This window comes from Colletotrichum costaricense (genome assembly GCF_030867565.1).
Source record: "Colletotrichum costaricense strain IMI 309622 chromosome Unknown Scaffold_8.1, whole genome shotgun sequence".
Taxonomy (NCBI): Eukaryota; Fungi; Ascomycota; class Sordariomycetes; order Glomerellales; family Glomerellaceae; genus Colletotrichum; species Colletotrichum costaricense.
The window spans coordinates 159,612-175,361 of NW_026848237.1; the positions used below are offsets into that span (position 1 = coordinate 159,612).

At 54.2% G+C, this 15,750-nt stretch overlaps 7 protein-coding genes across 7 annotated transcripts, besides 1 other annotated feature; 3 read left to right on the forward strand and 4 right to left on the reverse strand.

Moving 5' to 3' along the window:
* Window positions 1–447: 447 nt before the first annotated feature.
* CCOS01_08079 (uncharacterized protein) lies at window positions 448–633 on the forward strand (the record flags this gene model as incomplete). Its single annotated transcript, XM_060456241.1, has 1 exon — window positions 448–633. The coding sequence occupies one exon, from the start codon at window positions 448–450 to the stop codon at window positions 631–633; it is 186 nt and encodes a 61-aa protein (XP_060312515.1).
* Window positions 634–4,465: 3,832 nt separating this feature from the next.
* On the reverse strand, window positions 4,466–7,106 carry CCOS01_08080 (ubiquitin-conjugating enzyme; the record flags this gene model as incomplete). The annotated part of the gene is made up of 3 exons (XM_060456242.1): window positions 4,466–5,193; window positions 5,265–6,524; window positions 7,073–7,106. 3 exons carry the CDS (start codon window positions 7,104–7,106, stop codon window positions 4,466–4,468), a joined length of 2,022 nt encoding a protein of 673 aa, XP_060312516.1.
* A 1,130-nt stretch (window positions 7,107–8,236) lies between these two features.
* On the reverse strand, window positions 8,237–9,946 carry CCOS01_08081 (glycosyl hydrolase family 6; the record flags this gene model as incomplete). Its single annotated transcript, XM_060456243.1, has 6 exons — window positions 8,237–8,616; window positions 8,668–8,812; window positions 8,872–9,029; window positions 9,086–9,333; window positions 9,394–9,804; window positions 9,855–9,946. The coding sequence occupies 6 exons, from the start codon at window positions 9,944–9,946 to the stop codon at window positions 8,237–8,239; spliced, it is 1,434 nt and encodes a 477-aa protein (XP_060312517.1).
* A 176-nt stretch (window positions 9,947–10,122) lies between these two features.
* Window positions 10,123–10,203: a sequence feature (Short protein (CCOS01_08082, KAK1525664.1) was converted to a misc_feature.).
* Window positions 10,204–10,267: 64 nt separating this feature from the next.
* On the forward strand, window positions 10,268–10,483 carry CCOS01_08083 (uncharacterized protein; the record flags this gene model as incomplete). Its single annotated transcript, XM_060456244.1, has 1 exon — window positions 10,268–10,483. The coding sequence occupies one exon, from the start codon at window positions 10,268–10,270 to the stop codon at window positions 10,481–10,483; it is 216 nt and encodes a 71-aa protein (XP_060312518.1).
* A 397-nt stretch (window positions 10,484–10,880) lies between these two features.
* On the reverse strand, window positions 10,881–11,290 carry CCOS01_08084 (uncharacterized protein; the record flags this gene model as incomplete). Its single annotated transcript, XM_060456245.1, has 2 exons — window positions 10,881–11,011; window positions 11,071–11,290. Coding segments are annotated over 2 exons (351 nt in total), but the record flags the coding sequence as incomplete, so codon positions are not given.
* Window positions 11,291–12,056: 766 nt separating this feature from the next.
* Window positions 12,057–13,437, forward strand: CCOS01_08085 (adaptor complexes medium subunit family protein; the record flags this gene model as incomplete). Its single annotated transcript, XM_060456246.1, has 2 exons — window positions 12,057–12,393; window positions 12,464–13,437. 2 exons carry the CDS (start codon window positions 12,057–12,059, stop codon window positions 13,435–13,437), a joined length of 1,311 nt encoding a protein of 436 aa, XP_060312520.1.
* Window positions 13,438–13,880: 443 nt separating this feature from the next.
* Window positions 13,881–14,990, reverse strand: CCOS01_08086 (uncharacterized protein; the record flags this gene model as incomplete). The annotated part of the gene is made up of 1 exon (XM_060456247.1): window positions 13,881–14,990. The coding sequence occupies one exon, from the start codon at window positions 14,988–14,990 to the stop codon at window positions 13,881–13,883; it is 1,110 nt and encodes a 369-aa protein (XP_060312521.1).
* Between the last annotated feature and the right edge of the window lie 760 nt (window positions 14,991–15,750).

Sequence of the window (15,750 nt, forward strand, 5' to 3'; positions counted from 1 at the left end):
TGTATGGATACCGGTAGGAGTAACAAGACTACCGGTAGATGAGGTAACTCGCTGCACCCTTTCAAACTATTCGTGTGGTGCAGAGCAGTTGAGGCGCGTCTCAGCTCACTATGAGTCTCATTCTTGATCTCACGCTCAGTCTCAGTCTCACTCTCACTCATACAACGCGAACAATGACATGACCGGGAGAGAGGTAAACCATGGCAGGCCTAGGCTAGGTTCCTTCCCTCATCATGACACACCAAGTTCAACCTAAATACGCTGCACTTTCCTCTCCCGTCTCCGTGGCCTCCGTGGTACCTAACTTACTTCAAAGTAGGTACACAGTGATGTACTGCAATGGTTGCCGTCCCTTCTTTTCACGTCGGATCTCTTGTTTCTTCCATCTCGCCCACAAACCTTGACTTCAACCAGACAGCATCGGGAGAAATCTCAATCCCACATCCCATGCAATGCAGAAACATCCCGCTTCCCTCCAGGGCCAACCTGGCGTCGGCACGGCACAGACTGTTCAAGGCTTCCCCTGTTCAATCTCTGCATTATTCCGAAGAAAAATCGCCCATTGACTGGATCCTTGGCCTCGCCTTGCCTTGGCCCTTGGGTTATCGTCGTCGCCTCCGCCCACCGGTCTGACTTGACCACCAGTCTTCTCTTTTCGACCGCTTGCGTCGACCTGCAGGCCAACAGCTGAAGAAACATGTGTGCCAATCAAAGAAACACTGACAGAATGCAGTCAACTCGCTTGCCAAAACCAGCCGCCCTCGCCGCCGCCTTCAAGTCTTCTACCGGTACCATACCTTCACCACGTCCCATTCTTTATCAAACCACCGCTCTACCCGATTTGCCAATCTTCTTCGCCTCCTCAACCTGTAAGCAGCCTACTGGCCAACGGCCGAGTCTTGTCCACCGTCCACGAAGGGGTGGAATTCCCACAGGGGTACGGAGCCACAATACACTGGCGCACAGGGAGGCTTGCTAGAGGTGCCGCTCAGGCGAATATGATCAACTCGAGTCTGGGAGGAAAGGGGCCAGATGCACAGGGATCGTGATTACCGATTTCGAACGAGAAACCAAACGGCAAAACGCTGCCCACTCGAGCCGATCACCACGCGTCTAACAGTCGCGGTCCAACCGTGAGCACTCACATAGCAATAATTACGGTCCGTCCGTCACACCTCTTTTCGCGTTGCAAGCAGCCTTTAGTTCCAACCTTTTGAATGGCTTTCCGAGGGGCCCGAGAGCCCCTCCGAACAACCATTAGACCAACGACAGGCAAATCAATACCGCACTCTCCAGACTCCGCCTCGGCTGCCCCCTCGACCTCACCATTATAAGGTACTTGGGCACCTCAAAGGCACTTGTCCAGGAACGCATCGCCAATTCCACGTGTCACTTACTGCATCGATTGAGTCCGGGCCTCCCCCTCAAGTCGGGCCTGCGAATGGCCTACCTACGCCCAGAGTCCTTGGGACACGAAATCGGCATCGCATCCGTCTAGTGACAGAACTAAGCAGCAGCTCTCTCTCACCAAAAAGTTGGACCATGGTTTTAAATTGCGAGAATTTGGCTTCGAGCTACCGGCGGAATCGTACGAACTGACGCCCACTGACTGATACCGCCGGCCGTACGTGCAGGCTCAGCCAACCACCAGCCAGCCTGTCCTGTCTCGGCCACTGTCAAACAGCCGGTGGCTTTTGATGTTGCGATTGTTTTTCGATTCGGCCTAGTCGTACCTAAGTTCTTTCTCGCCCTCGTCCACTTTCGTGTTTGAAGTCAATGCCGATCCTCTTGGCCTGGACAGGCCCAAAAACCCTGAGAACCCCCGTCAAAGTCCTATCATGGATATCATCACCCTCGCGCCTTGGGGCGGCAAGTCCAGAGGATAATTACGGACACCTACAAACAGACTGAGCAGTACTCCCGGCTCCGTCGACTGTGTGACACCGTATTAGTGCCGCCAACGTCAGCGCCCTCGGGCACCAAGCTTAGCTCCTCACAAGCGGGGTCTCCATCTTGGATATGGCGCTCATGATGGCTTGGCTTCGGGACCGACGAGCTCCATGACCACAAGGCATGATTGAAAACGGTCAAGTAATGGCGATTACGCTTGTTAGACTTGAATCCTGTCGATCGGCATCTTGCGAGACCAGCCACCTCCGGCAGTTCCATCATACTATGATCGATCCCCTCGTGTTTCTCGACCTGCCTACTGCACGGGAATGGCAATCATTGTCTGAGATGTAGGCACACGAGGCTCGTCTCAGCGATTCGGATGGGCTAGGTATCGTTTTCATATTGGCCACCTTCTCGCGCCATCATCACCACTAGACTCAACTTCTCAGACCACTTTCGATGCGACTCTGGCCTGACCAAACACGCCAATGGCTGTTTCCCCTCATCCCCCGTCCTCCATCGACTTGTACCTTGCTGCTGCATGCACCGCACGTGGCAGACGCACCCTTGTCTGGCCGCTAAACTTCACCTGGAACTCGTGGACCACATGGGTTCTCAACGGACGACACGTTCCTATCACCAATGTGGCCAACCATATCGCTGCCGTTGTCGACTGTTGCCTGCCGTGGAGGATTTGACTTTGCAGTATCTTGGTCTTTCTGAAGCTTCATTTCGAAATATGTTTCCAATGAATCGTGACAGTCACCCAGCAGACTTTTCATGAATCAGGCCATGGGATTGACCTTTGGGAGCCTGTCAATCACTCCTCATCTCCCTAATCATTCGGCCTTAGAGCGTTCTCGGACATCACAATCTGCCAGGCCGGCCTGGTTGAGTGAAGGTTTCCATCGTCGGGTTTCACTAAGCATGCTGGTCCCAATCAAGATCGTTTCCGGACAATCCCGTCCCATGACTCCCATATAGACTTCATGCTTATACCGAATATCCCTACGAAGCTTTGTGGTTTTTCGACTCGGAAAGCTGTATGCATGCGGCTTATCCAACAGGTCCAGAACGGACACCAGAGACTCGAGTCATGGCATCGCTGGAGCTTCAAGTTGCTCCAAATATTTGACTGGAGCAATCACCACGGTACACCGTACGCGTTGGGAAGCCGGGACAAACGGCCACCCACTCAAACGGTCCGAGTCCCTCCTCCACGTGGTATCCCGCAGTTTGGTTACACAATCTTGGGGGCCCTATCTACAGTCAAGGCTTGTTCGGAATGAAGCTCGCTCAGGTCGGTGAGCAGCTTCGAGAGACGATGGAGCTTTTGCGTATTATGCTGATGGATTCGAACGTCGGCGAGTAATCAGAGTCGACAACAAGCTACGATTCTTTGGGCCCGACATTGATTTATCACCGAGGATCAAGCTCGGACCCCTGTACAGACAGCAATCGCACCCATCAGCTCCTTGACAAGTGGCACACTTTGAGGTGTATCATCGCTTCGGGGACACGTTTAGTGCCCTCGATGGGCCCCTGCAGCCAACATCTCCAGCCGCACGTCAGCCGTGTTTGCTTGCGACGTTGTGTCGTGTCTGGTGGGCATCAACAAGGTTGTTGTCAGTTCGAAACAGTTTCGCTTGTGTGCCCACAACTCCTCCCCAGCTAATCTCTCTCAATCTGATCATTCTGATGAATTTACGCCTTGTTATCTTCAGGACTGGGTCGCCCGCACTGAGGCGCACGTCGCTAGCTGCCGGGTCGAGCCAACTGAGTCGTGACGAAGGGCGGTCAGCTAGCGATACGAGCATTCCCCCATGGCACGTCCCAGGATTCGCCCGAGTTTGATACTCTGCTGATCGTCAGTAAAGCGCTGTCAAGGTTTTCGAGCGGCTGCGGTGATAATGCCGAAAAAGCGGTTCGCGATGCCCCCTCTATCAATTTGTGTATCATGGTCAAGCTTGTTGTCCAAAACTCCCGCAGCAAGCTTGCGCATGGACCATGGACCATGTAGCATTTACCCAGTAGACGCGCCCCCGGCTTTCCGGCGGTTTGCTGCAGGTTGCGCGGGGCAATTGTGAGGTCTGCCGGCATACATAGATGCATTGGAGAGCTTCATGGCAGGGACTCGAAGCTTAATCACAGGTTGACGTGGTGATTGAGCATCTTGATACCGACACAGGTTGATTATACTGTCATGTTTGCTCCCCTCCTTTGCTAAGCCAGGCTTCAACTCTCACACGAAGAACACCATAACACACCACTCAGCTCGTCGGGGATATCTGGTCATTGATTCACGCTACTTCAGATCTGTGGTATAGGGTATATTGTGTTATTTGAAGGTGCTCAACAGGGCACATACTATGGCCTATAAAGAGCCTGTATTTGGCAGATTCCTTTACCGAATTTCCTGTGTTCCTGGTAAGTTCCGAACTTGACTTTGCCTACTATTACAATCCAACCAGCGCTTAACATCTCTTAATTGCCACCAAATCGTCTCCATGTCCAAGTGACCAACTTTGAGAACATGTCAAATACGAATCGAAACCACGGACGATAGAGGGAGTTATGGAATACAAGGTAGGAAAGGGTGAAACTCCGGTTGAGGGTGAGATACGGGTGGCGGTACATTGGGCGTGCTATTCGCTGGTGGTAGATTAAACTCTCCATCGGACTCGTCTTCGCTGTCGGCGTCAGACATGGGCGGAGACATGGGCGGAGACATGTCAAAGTCTAGATCAAGCCTATTTTCCAAGGGCATTCCTACGGGTGTATAGATCGGGCCATCATCCTCGGGACCAAGCCTCACGAGCGCCAGCTCCTCCTCGGAAGTAGCCCACTCGGCAAAGTGCCCCTTTAGCGTCCGGATCCCGCAGGGAAACCTCTCTTTGGAGCGTCTCTCCCTCATGATCATGCCCACCTCATTCTCGGCCTTGCGCTGGCTTCCCGGGTCCTCCGCGGCCCAGATCTCGGCCGTCTCGAGGATCCGTCGCCAATTTACCTCAAAGTGGCGGGCCACGACCTCGAACCACGGGTTATACTCGGCGGCCGGGTGGGTGTTCTTGCGCAGATAGAGCCAGTGGCTCATGGCGTAGATGAGGGTGTCGGCGCGCATCTCCGTCTTGTAAACTAGCGAGGCTGCCGGGGAGAAGGCCTGGTTGGGTTCGTTCCAGACCGGGTCCGGGCTGAAGATCATGGCATGGATGGAGACGAGGAGCTGGAGGAGGGTGGACTTCTTGGGGTCCCAATTCTCGGTGGCGCTGCCTGTCCAGGTGCCGAGGAGGGAGAAGCAGACTGTTGGCAAAGAGTTAGCAATGGTCCATGAAAATATAGTGCTGGTGAGAAATCAAAGGGGGCTTTCGTACCTTGGCCATTTGAATATAGGTTCGGGTTGAACTTTCGACGGCTGTACGTTGTTCTGAAGACCATCTTAGGTGGCCTCTCTGGGTAATCGAGAGGGCAGAACAGATCAAACTCGAAGAGCCCATTCTCATACGGCGTACCTTCCGGTCCGACGATGAGGACCTTCATGGCGTCCAACCGCGTGTCGTCGTGGCGAACAAAGATGCCGTCGGGGAGCGTGGTACGCAGCATGGAGAGCTCCATCACGAGCTTCTTCATACGGCTGTGGGCGGTGGCCTCCGAGTCTGGGATGGGAATCTTGAAGTCACTTTGCCATCTTTCGGAATCCATCTCCCGCACCTTGTTCTCGATGAGCCATTGCCGGGCAGCTGTGAGTCTCTCCTCCTTGTCATCGGGAATGGTGGGTGATTCTGCCACTGACGAAACGGTCGATTGTGAGTAAGTCAGAGAGGGAGGGTTGCTTCCTTCGTCAATAGTCACTTCCCTCTTGTCTTTCTTGAGGGTTTCTCCTTCGAGTTGTTGGGAGATCTCGCAAATACGGTCGCACATGACTATCGTCTGGGAGAGATCCCCGGGGCTGGGTTTGTAGAGTCGCTTCACCGATTCCGCCTGGACTCTCAAGGCAGAAAGTAGACTCACTAACGACTTGAGCGTTTCTTGAGGCTGGTCCTGCTTCTCTTCAAGCTCCACCGCTTTCCCCTTCCCCTTTCCATCGTCACTGGAGCTAGACGACCTGTCTAAAACTGGAAGAGGGCCATATCCGAAGCAGACCGGGAGTAGAGTGCGGGCGAGAGGATAGCTGATTCGAACATCACAGACTAGCGGGGTTGTAGCAGGGTGTGCTGAGAGCACGTGAAGGAAATCGAAGAGGGCTTGGTATGGAACTCGTTGCCGCATAATCTCTTGCATGTTATCATTCCGAAGAAGCTCTGCCATCCTGATCATCAGCGGGCTTCGGCGAGCCATGACCATTAACAACGGTGGAGGATTTCGATCAAACTGAGTGTAGTTGGAAGTTGAAGGCCATGCTATCGAAAGCGCGGCGAAAAGCCTGGGTAACCGGAACATGCTGTTCTCAAGGTCTTCGCGGCGAATACAGGCGAGTTCATCGGGCTTCTCTTTCTTTCTGTCGAGCTTACCCGTTGCGTAGCCCGTTCCTTTAGATGTGCCTTGGTCATCGCTGGTCTTGAAGTAGCTCTTGAATCTCGACCCGGACTTTTTCTCGGTTTTGGGGGGCTTCTCGATCGAGTCCACTTGGGAGTCTTGAAAGATAGAGACCCGCGGGTTTGCAGCGTGGGCGGTCGGGCCGCACAGGAGAGCAAAGATGTGGAAAAGTCGACCAGGGGGGGCAGCACCATTTGGTCGACTTGGAACCGGCGAATGGCGTCCTTAGATTATCTCCGATTCGGGAGCAGCCGAAACAGTATGAGATCCCACAAGAGCATCTACCATAATGGCTACCCAATTCGATAGTCTTTCGACCTAGAAGAATGACACTGGCATGTTGGAAGATGGTGCTGCTCTCAATTGCGACGCCACGCTTGCATCTTGGACACCTACGGCCCGTTGCAAACCTAATGAAGCGTCGAAGCACTTCTTCTTCTTCCTGGCACGACGGATTAGGAGACGAGAATTCCTGGATTATCGAGAGGTTTGGCTGGTTGTTGTCGGAAGGTCTGAGCAAAGATGGGGGTACGCAGGGCGAGAATAGGGGTGTTGATAATGGCTTTCGAAGCCTGTCCGGGGCGGTGCCGTGGTTGTAAGCAAACGCCTCCGCGGGGCCCTCTGGCGTGGGCCGATATGGCTGGACAGCAGTAGGATCGAAAGGTCGAGGTGTCACCCATTGAGTTGGCAATTCGTTATTTATATTGAATTGTGGGGCTTGCCACCTTTGTCGCGTTGAAGAGCCCGAGACGGCGGTCCCATCTACTGTCATGACCGGTAAACGGGCAGAGTAAGGGTCACTATCTGCCAACTTTGTATCCTCTCCTGGATCTAGCCACGAAGGCCTCATGCCTGCGCTAGAGGTAAAGGGTTGAAAGGGAGGGGATCGAGGATCCAAGGGCACTCCACTGCTCTTCCCCTTTCCTTTCAACTTTGTCTTGATTGTCATTAGGATTTTAGACCGTATCGAGTGCTTAGCGACCCCGGAAGATGGGGCCGAATTATCGGCTTCGTTTGTGCTGCTCGCTTCTGGGAGGCTAGTATCTCTGGGTTGCTGGGCTTCTTGGCCGCCAAGAATCGTATCCTGTTTCTTTGCGCAGATAACGAGTCAGAATAGAACATCCAGAAGATATAGCGAGAAGGTTTTTGGAATTCATACGGCGAACAACCCCTGTGTCTTGGCTTCTGCATCGGAACCCGATGGGAGGGCTACCGGTATGCCTCCCTTCGTTGCAGATTTCTTCTCCTTGTGTCGCTTGCGGGGGGCCTTGAGAGGCCAAGGAATGCGATAAAACATCCAAATAAGTGTAAGTGTAAAGAGGAGGGCCAAGAGAAGGGCTATCCACATCTATATAGACTTGGCGGCCTGCGTAATCGAACGTTGGGGGTGATTTGAGAGGAAATCGGATGCATCGAGCTATCATGAAAGAACCATAAGAAAAGAGAAGGGAGGGGAAGCGCTGAGGGGCGAGCTTTTTATAGCGGCGTCTTTCCGATCAGGCCAACCGAGTTTGTACCAGTTCAGGTACCCAGGGTTCAGTCCTAGATCTCGGGACCTAGACGGACCAAAAGACACCGGCACGGCGCTCCGATGCTTTCCTCTCTATGATCGGTGGTTGACCCACACAGCAAGCATAGTCCTTCCGGGTTGAAGACGGACTACCCGAGCAGCACGGAGCAGGAGAGCCAAGTGGGTTCGACAGTTTATAAAAGATTCATCTTCTAAGTAGGTGAAATATATACACGAAGATAAATAGAACGCGACGTCTGCAGCCCAGGGCCATATTTGTAGAAGAAATTGGAACAGCACTTAGAAGGCAGGGTTAGCGTTTACGAGGAGCTGCTCGAAGTAGGCCTGGAACCAAGTTCCGGCCTCAGGAGCGGGCTTCAGAGCGTCCTCCTTGCCGCAGTTGTAGTCGTAGCGAGTGGCGGTAGTGAGGGAAGTGCCGTCACTCTCACCACCAGGCTTCACCCAGACAAAAGAATCAACAAGAGATGAGCCTGTGTTGGTGGAGGGACGGAGACCAAAACCGGTGCCGATGGCATTGCACCAGTCACCCCAAGCCAACTGGCCAGTGGGCTGCTTACCAGAGCGGCCTTGGTCAACGATGAAGTGAGCGTCCCATCCCTGAGCCGCGAGAAGGGGCTGGAGAGCCTCGACGTAGTGCTTCTCGTCATAGTTGGAGTTGCCTAGGCCAGTCAGATACGGAAACGTTAGAAATCTGGATAGGTACGACTTACCTGAGGTGTAGGAAGGCGGGGAGCTAACGCTCCATGCGTTGTAGTTGGCCACGTTGGTCACGATTCCACGGAGAGCCTTGGGGCTGCCGGCATCTTTGTAGACCTTTGCGTACATGTTCGCGGCGGGTCCCAAGTTTGCAGCCCACTGGAGAAGTATATTAGATCAGTAGAACATGTATGGAGCGTGGCGCGGTGAAAACTTACTCCTAACCAACCCGCGTGGCCGCCATCAAGGTACATGGCGACATTGGGCAGGTTGAGCTGAGTGACGGCATAGTTGGTGCACTCGAGGTAGGCGGCCTGGGCACCGGAGCACTTGGCAACGTTGAGGTTGGTGACCAAGTTTGCCAGGGAATCAGGCTCTGGACGAGAAAGTTAGGAAACGCAGATTTTGGTGGGTGCGAGACAAGACACATACCGATCACCAGGAGAATGCGAATGTCAGAGTACTTGAGAATCATAGTGCGTATGGCGTCGATGTACTCCTTGTACTTGGCAACACCACCGTCAGCGATGGCGTATTCGCCGTTGGAGGCGGCAGCAGCGCAGTCGCGGTCGGGAAGATCGTAGACGACGAACTGGCCGGCGTAGTTGCCGCCAGCGGCGTTGGCCTTGCGAATATCGGCCAGCGTGGAGTCAACCAAGGGAATCTTGGCACGAGTGTCCCTTGATGGTGTCAGCAAAAGGAGGCCTTCAACACCGACGTACGTAGCATAGATAACTTACATCCACATGAAGGTAGGGACCTTGGCAACGGCGGCAGCCGCCGTCTGCAAAGCAGGGCTCAGTGACGGGATAGCCAAAGTCGTAATCTCGGAGGCATAGTATGAGTTGGCCCAGAGGTTGACTCCCGCAAAGGGGTTGCCCGTGTAGGTCGCACCACCGGTGACCGCGGGAGCGCTAGTGGTGGCAGTTCCGGCCTGCGTGGTAGTGGTACCGGCCCCGGCGGTTGTCGAGGTTCGCGAAGGGCTAACGACTGCGGAAGAGCTAGAGCGAACAGTCGATGAAGCGGCAGCAGAGCTGGCGGACGAGGCGCTGCCGGGCAAGCACTGGCTGTAATAAGCGTTGTTGACGACGCAAGTGCTGCCAGAAGCACAGCACGTTGGGCCGGTGAAGCCTTGGCCGCCGCATTGTGCCCTGGTCACCAATCAGATTCTTTCCTCGTTCAAGCTGCATATCCTACTTACCAGACGGCTCCGCAAGATTGCCTCTCCTCGATGGGAACGGCAAGAGCTACAGTGCCCAAGAGGGCAGCAGTGAGGAACGCACGAGCAGCCATGGTTGCTTCTGTTGTGGGATATTGACTTGACTCTGGAGAGGATGATGTCCGTGGGTTGCAAGTCTGGAGCTGATGATGAACGACCTGGGACATGGTCCTTTTATCATGTTGCCAACCTGAGTTGAGGACTCGGATCTCTTGAACACACCGCTTGGCCTTTCGGAACGGCGGGATGGATGTGTGCTGGGCCTATTCTGGGCTGCCGGCGGGAGAGAGGCATTGCCCCACGATCGCGGAGTGAAGCAGCGGCATCTTGAGCTTGATTACTCCATTGAGAAAAGCGTCAAGAGAGCAGACCAAGCCGAGGGAGCCATCGTTACCATGGGTCTATGGGGATATGGAAGAGACATCCGAAGGACAGGTCTTGAACCATGGAATCGCCTGGTTGACGGCATGCTGGACCAGGTCCCTAAAGCTGGGCATGGAGCCATGAATTGCTTGCGGTTGCAGCAAACTACGGCCACCATCGATATTCCATGGCGTCAAGGAGTAAAAGTCCGCCAGCCAAGGTGTGGGCAAACTGCGTATTGGATGTAACGGAGTGTAAGTCATCTCGGAGGCGACGCTCCATATTAGCCACGAAGGGAAGAGCGCGTTGGTCATGGGGGCGTGATGGATGTGGGGACCGTTGAAGAGGGTGCCATGAGGGGTCGGGAAGCTCTTTAAATCGTTCCGGTCAAGTTGCAATCCAGCAAACTCTCGATTGGAAAGGCGGCTTCGTTGCCCGAGATAACGCTGAGTAGCAGTGGCGTGCCTATGCCATTTAATTTAAAGACGGAGAAGTGCATCGCGAACGTGTCGGAAAGCGTAGGTTAAAGACAGAGGTAACCAGTCACGGGATGCGAGGTTGGCGGATCGAAAGCCGAAGCGAAAGTAGCTTGGCTCCAGGTACAGAGACAGGTACCGTCAGCGAAGAGAGGAATAATCGTGGCGATTAGTCGGAGCCGCACTCAAGAGGGCAAAAAGCAAGACGCAAGACGCAAGGGACGACAAGCGAGTTGGAGAAATTGGGGTTTGTGTGGTGGTGAACCGCGTCGATGGTGGTGCTGTGGTACTCGGACCTGTCTGGTGTTAATGAGGTTAATGAGTGTCAAGAGCGGAAGCAATCAATACTGATTGCCTACCTAATAACCATCGGCCCTCAATCTTGGGTTCCCACGCCTGCGGGAACGATCCAAATTGACGTTTCGTCGAGATTTGGACGTCCAGCAACCTCATGTCATGACCACGGTGGCAATTGGTGGCCGGTGTAAGAGGCTTTGCTTGAGAGTATACATAACATTGCAAGCCGCTGATATCAATAGCATTGACGCGAGGAGAGATGAACAACCGAGAGCCGTGTACTATCAGCTATGAATACAGTTGGTGGGTGGTGACAAGAGCATGTCGAGGCAGATTCTTCTCTTGGTGGTGAGATGCCAAGGGTTCATGGTACCGACGCGCATCTTTCGGACGCACAGTCCCGTGCTCAACATCGCAGTCCATCCGTAGAACAGTCCGGAAGATCAGAGAGGCATGCGGTTACGAATAAGGGTCGTACGTTGTTGTCTTGGGGAGCGGAGACTCGTGATGGTGGTTGTGGTGGTGACGGTGGGTGTGTAAGAGGAGGAAGACGACCGGGGCGGAGGTGTGAAAATGTATTGGCACTGTCCAGACCACCGTGCTTACATAAGACAAGGTATCTAGGTACCGACCGTTACACGCCAAGACGGGAGTCCGCACGTGAGTGGATCACGTAAGGCGATTCCAGGGAGCTTACCTAAGAAAAGAAGCATGGACCATTGTGCCCCACACCGCACGGAGCGCCGGTCCACCGCGAGGTTCACCGCCCGGACCCTTTTGGGGCCTGGCAGAATTTCCCGCCGGTCCCGAAACCGTCCCCCTCGACCAAGTCGCAAAGTGGAAGCTCCCCTGACGGCTGACCGAGCCAGTTCCCGCCGTTGTCCCCGCCGTGTCCCGCCCGCGATCCTGTGCTTCGAGAATCACCAACAAACCCATCCCACCAGCTCTACTACTGTTCACCACAACGCGCCCTCCCGTCTCTCCGTCCGCTCGTCAATCCCCAGTGGTCGCTCCCCTCGCGTGCGCCCTCACCCCCTGACCCGCCACGATGTTGTCTGGAATCCTCATCTTCAACCAAAAGGGCGAGAACCTCATCTTCCGCGCCTTTCGCAACGATTGCAGGCCCAGACTTGCCGACGTCTTCCGGATTCAAGTGATCTCGAACTCGCAAGTCCGGTCCCCCATCTTGACCCTTGGAAGCACCACCTTCAGCCACGTAAAGCATGAGAACATTTACCTGGTTGCTATTACCAAGAGCAATGCGAATGCTGCGCTGGTCTTTGAGTTCCTCTATCGCTTAATTGCGTTGGGACGGGGCTACTTTGGCAAGTTTGATGAGGAGGCTGTCAAGAACAACTTCGTGCTTGTCTATGAGCTGCTCGACGGTACGTGCCACATCACACCGGCTCAATGGACTGTGTTACTAGTGTTCCCCTTCTAACGTTCGCCTTGCAGAGATCATTGACTTTGGCTACCCTCAAAACACCGAGACCGACACCCTCAAGATGTACATCACGACCGAAGGCGTCAAGTCAGAACGAGCCGCCGAGGACTCGGCTAAGATTACAATGCAGGCGACAGGCGCGCTCTCGTGGCGCAAGGCAGATGTTAAGTACAGAAAGAACGAGGCGTTCGTTGACGTGATCGAAGACGTCAACCTTCTCATGTCCGCCACGGGAGCAGTCCTCCGCGCCGACGTCACGGGTCAAATCGTCATGCGCGCCTACCTCTCCGGTACCCCAGAGTGCAAGTTCGGCCTTAACGACCGGCTACTTCTCGATAACGACGGGCTCCTTAGTCTACCGAGTGGAAACAGGATGGGAACAAAGGCCACCAAGGCCGCCGCCGGCAGTGTCACCCTCGAAGACTGTCAATTCCACCAGTGCGTCAAGTTGGGCAAGTTCGACAGCGACCGCATCATCTCCTTCGTCCCGCCCGATGGCGAGTTCGAGCTCATGCGCTACCGCGCCACCGAGAACGTCAACCTCCCCTTCAAGATCCACGCCATCGTCAACGAGGTCGGACGCACAAAGGTCGAATACAGCATCGGCATCAAGGCGAATTTTGGCGCAAAGCTCTTCGCCACCAACGTCGTTGTCCGCATCCCTACACCGCTCAACACTGCTAAGATCACGGAACGATGCACCCAGGGCAAGGCCAAGTACGAGCCCAGCGAGAACAACATTGTGTGGAAGATTGGGCGGTTTACGGGACAGAGCGAGTTTGTCTTGAGTGCCGAGGCCATCCTGACGAGCATGACGAATCAGCGCGCCTGGTCGCGGCCGCCCCTGAGCCTCAACTTTAGCTTGTTGATGTTTACCAGTTCAGGCCTCTTGGTTAGGTACCTCAAGGTGTTCGAGAAGAGCAACTATTCGAGCGTCAAGTGGGTGCGGTACATGACGAGAGCGGGTTCCTATGAGATACGGTAAGTCTGGCCTTGTCCATCATCATCATTCCATGTTCTAAGCCCTGTTGCTAACCAATTCACAGTTTCTAGCGAGGTAATTATACGTGTATGTGTGGTTTTGAGCTTGCGTGGTATATGCATAGTATGGCGTCAAAAGGTATTCCCAGTAGAGAAAAACTGGTGGGCTTCAGCACGTTTTGTCAATGTTTACGGCGGCCATATTGTTGTCAATAACGTCTCTTCTTCCAGAGATTATAGTAATACAAGGTCTCTCTCCCTAGCTCGCACCCTCCCAGTAGTTTCGACATATGTCGTTTCGACGAAATCATCTCCTCGTTGCCCCACGTCAGCCGATTCGACCCAACCACTTGGTCCAGCTGGAATAAGCACCTTTTCGTCAGTCAGCTTATCTCGCTCTTCTTACGCCGAGAAGGTCTCTTGTTCTCACCCGCGTCGCTAGCTCGACTATCGCAGGCTCATGTCCACGCCCTCATTGGCGACCTCTGAACGGCTATCCAGATAACAGTCCATTACCGTCGTGTTGTCCACGCCCTCCAACTCGTCGTCTTCCACCAGTAGCACCCTGATTCCCTCGAAATCCTGCGTAGCAGCGTCTGCCTGCTGGCTCCTGATCATCTCGTCCATAACCCTCGCAAACACGTAGATCGGGTGCTCGTCCGACCAACCCATGCCCTCCAAATTAAACACCTCCCGATACGTCTTTCCCACGCCATGGATTACGTCCGCCACCCGTGATATAGCCGCATCTCTGTCTCGACTGTGAAGCTGATAATATAGTTCGCCGCGGGTCTGGAGCTGAGATCTCGTGATATCCTGTTTCTTGCATCGAGTACATCGGCCGTGACAGTGATCGACCAAGTACAGCACTCGGAGTCCCCGTTGTATACAACATGCCAGGTACGCCACCTCTTCAAACACCACCGCCCCAACTGTTGCCGGCGTCCACGTCTCCGCGATATCCAAAGCGATGAGTCGCGCATCACGTAACGTCTCCGCTATCTCGGCGCTCCACGGCCCTTCAAGCACCTCGGTCAAGTTGTTCACTCCCGACGCCTCATATTCGCCAGACAAAACCCCGTGGCTGAGATCCGTGAGGGCACCGCCGTCTCCGAAACGCAACAGCAGCACATCTTCTTCGTTGTCGTAGTGTATTCTCTGGTTCCGACCGGGGAGGTAGACGGAGTTCATGTTCCTCCCGCTCAACTGCCTCTCCACAGCCGCCGAGGCTTCAGAACACACTAACCGCATCGTTTGCCGTTGTTTGTATACGGATGGATCATGCATGTGTCTCGCAATCCTCGTCCGCCGCGCAAGCTCCGCCGGACCCGTTTCAAGGGCGTCCAAGAAGACACACTCCCTGTACTTTGTCCATCTGGCGTGGTTCTGCTCTGAAATCTTGCCGTCTGCGGATTGGAAAGCCCGTCTGCTTCGATCGGTACCGCGCCAGGACGGAAAACAGACGTCAAAAATATGTATCGACGGTCCGGCTGTTGCTTCATCCCAGATCTTGAGGCGGAGTTCGGGAGGGAGCTCCGCGAACTTTGTGAATGGCATCATAGGCGAATTGGACCGGTGCTGCTGAGTCTCGGACGAGAATTTGACTTCGTGTCGTGACTCTTGTAGGGGTTTATAAAGATAGTAATGAAGGACTCTCATCGCATTCGACCCCGGAAACTTTGTCGCAGGCAAAAGAGTTGACCAGTCAGACACCCACTCAACAGCATCCACTGCCAACTCACATATCTCATCCATGCTTACTGTCACCTCACTGTCGTTGCTCTGATATCGCAACGTGGGATGATCAGACTGGAAAAGACAAATCAAGGCTGTCTTCAACGGCGTCCCTTGGACAAAGTGCCGCTCACTCGTATATCTGTTCTGGGCGTCAGCGCTTACATGCGTTCTCAACAGCGCAGACCCAGAACGCCACCATCAGATTTGGCCGTTGGTCGTCGCCCGTTTGATAAGCCACGCGACTACCGTGCCGCCGGGTCGCATACCACACCAAGATACAATGGCAATGTGCCCATTGGCCGGGCCATGTGTGAGCTTGGCACTTGATGGAAGATTGGCTCAACGGCTGCATGAGTCCGACCAGCCGGGAGAGCTGAGAGGACAATAAGAGCGAATCTAAGTTGTTTGCTTCGGTGGAACGGGTTGAATGGCCTTTCTTTCGCTACCGTTTGTCTTGCCCACATCAGCCACGGCTGCTAGCCACCGGAATCTTGGACACCAATCATGTTGCTATCTTTACCGATTTCTTCTCAAGACTCCTCTCTTGTTGACTCTTCAGCATGCTCCTATACCGTATCTT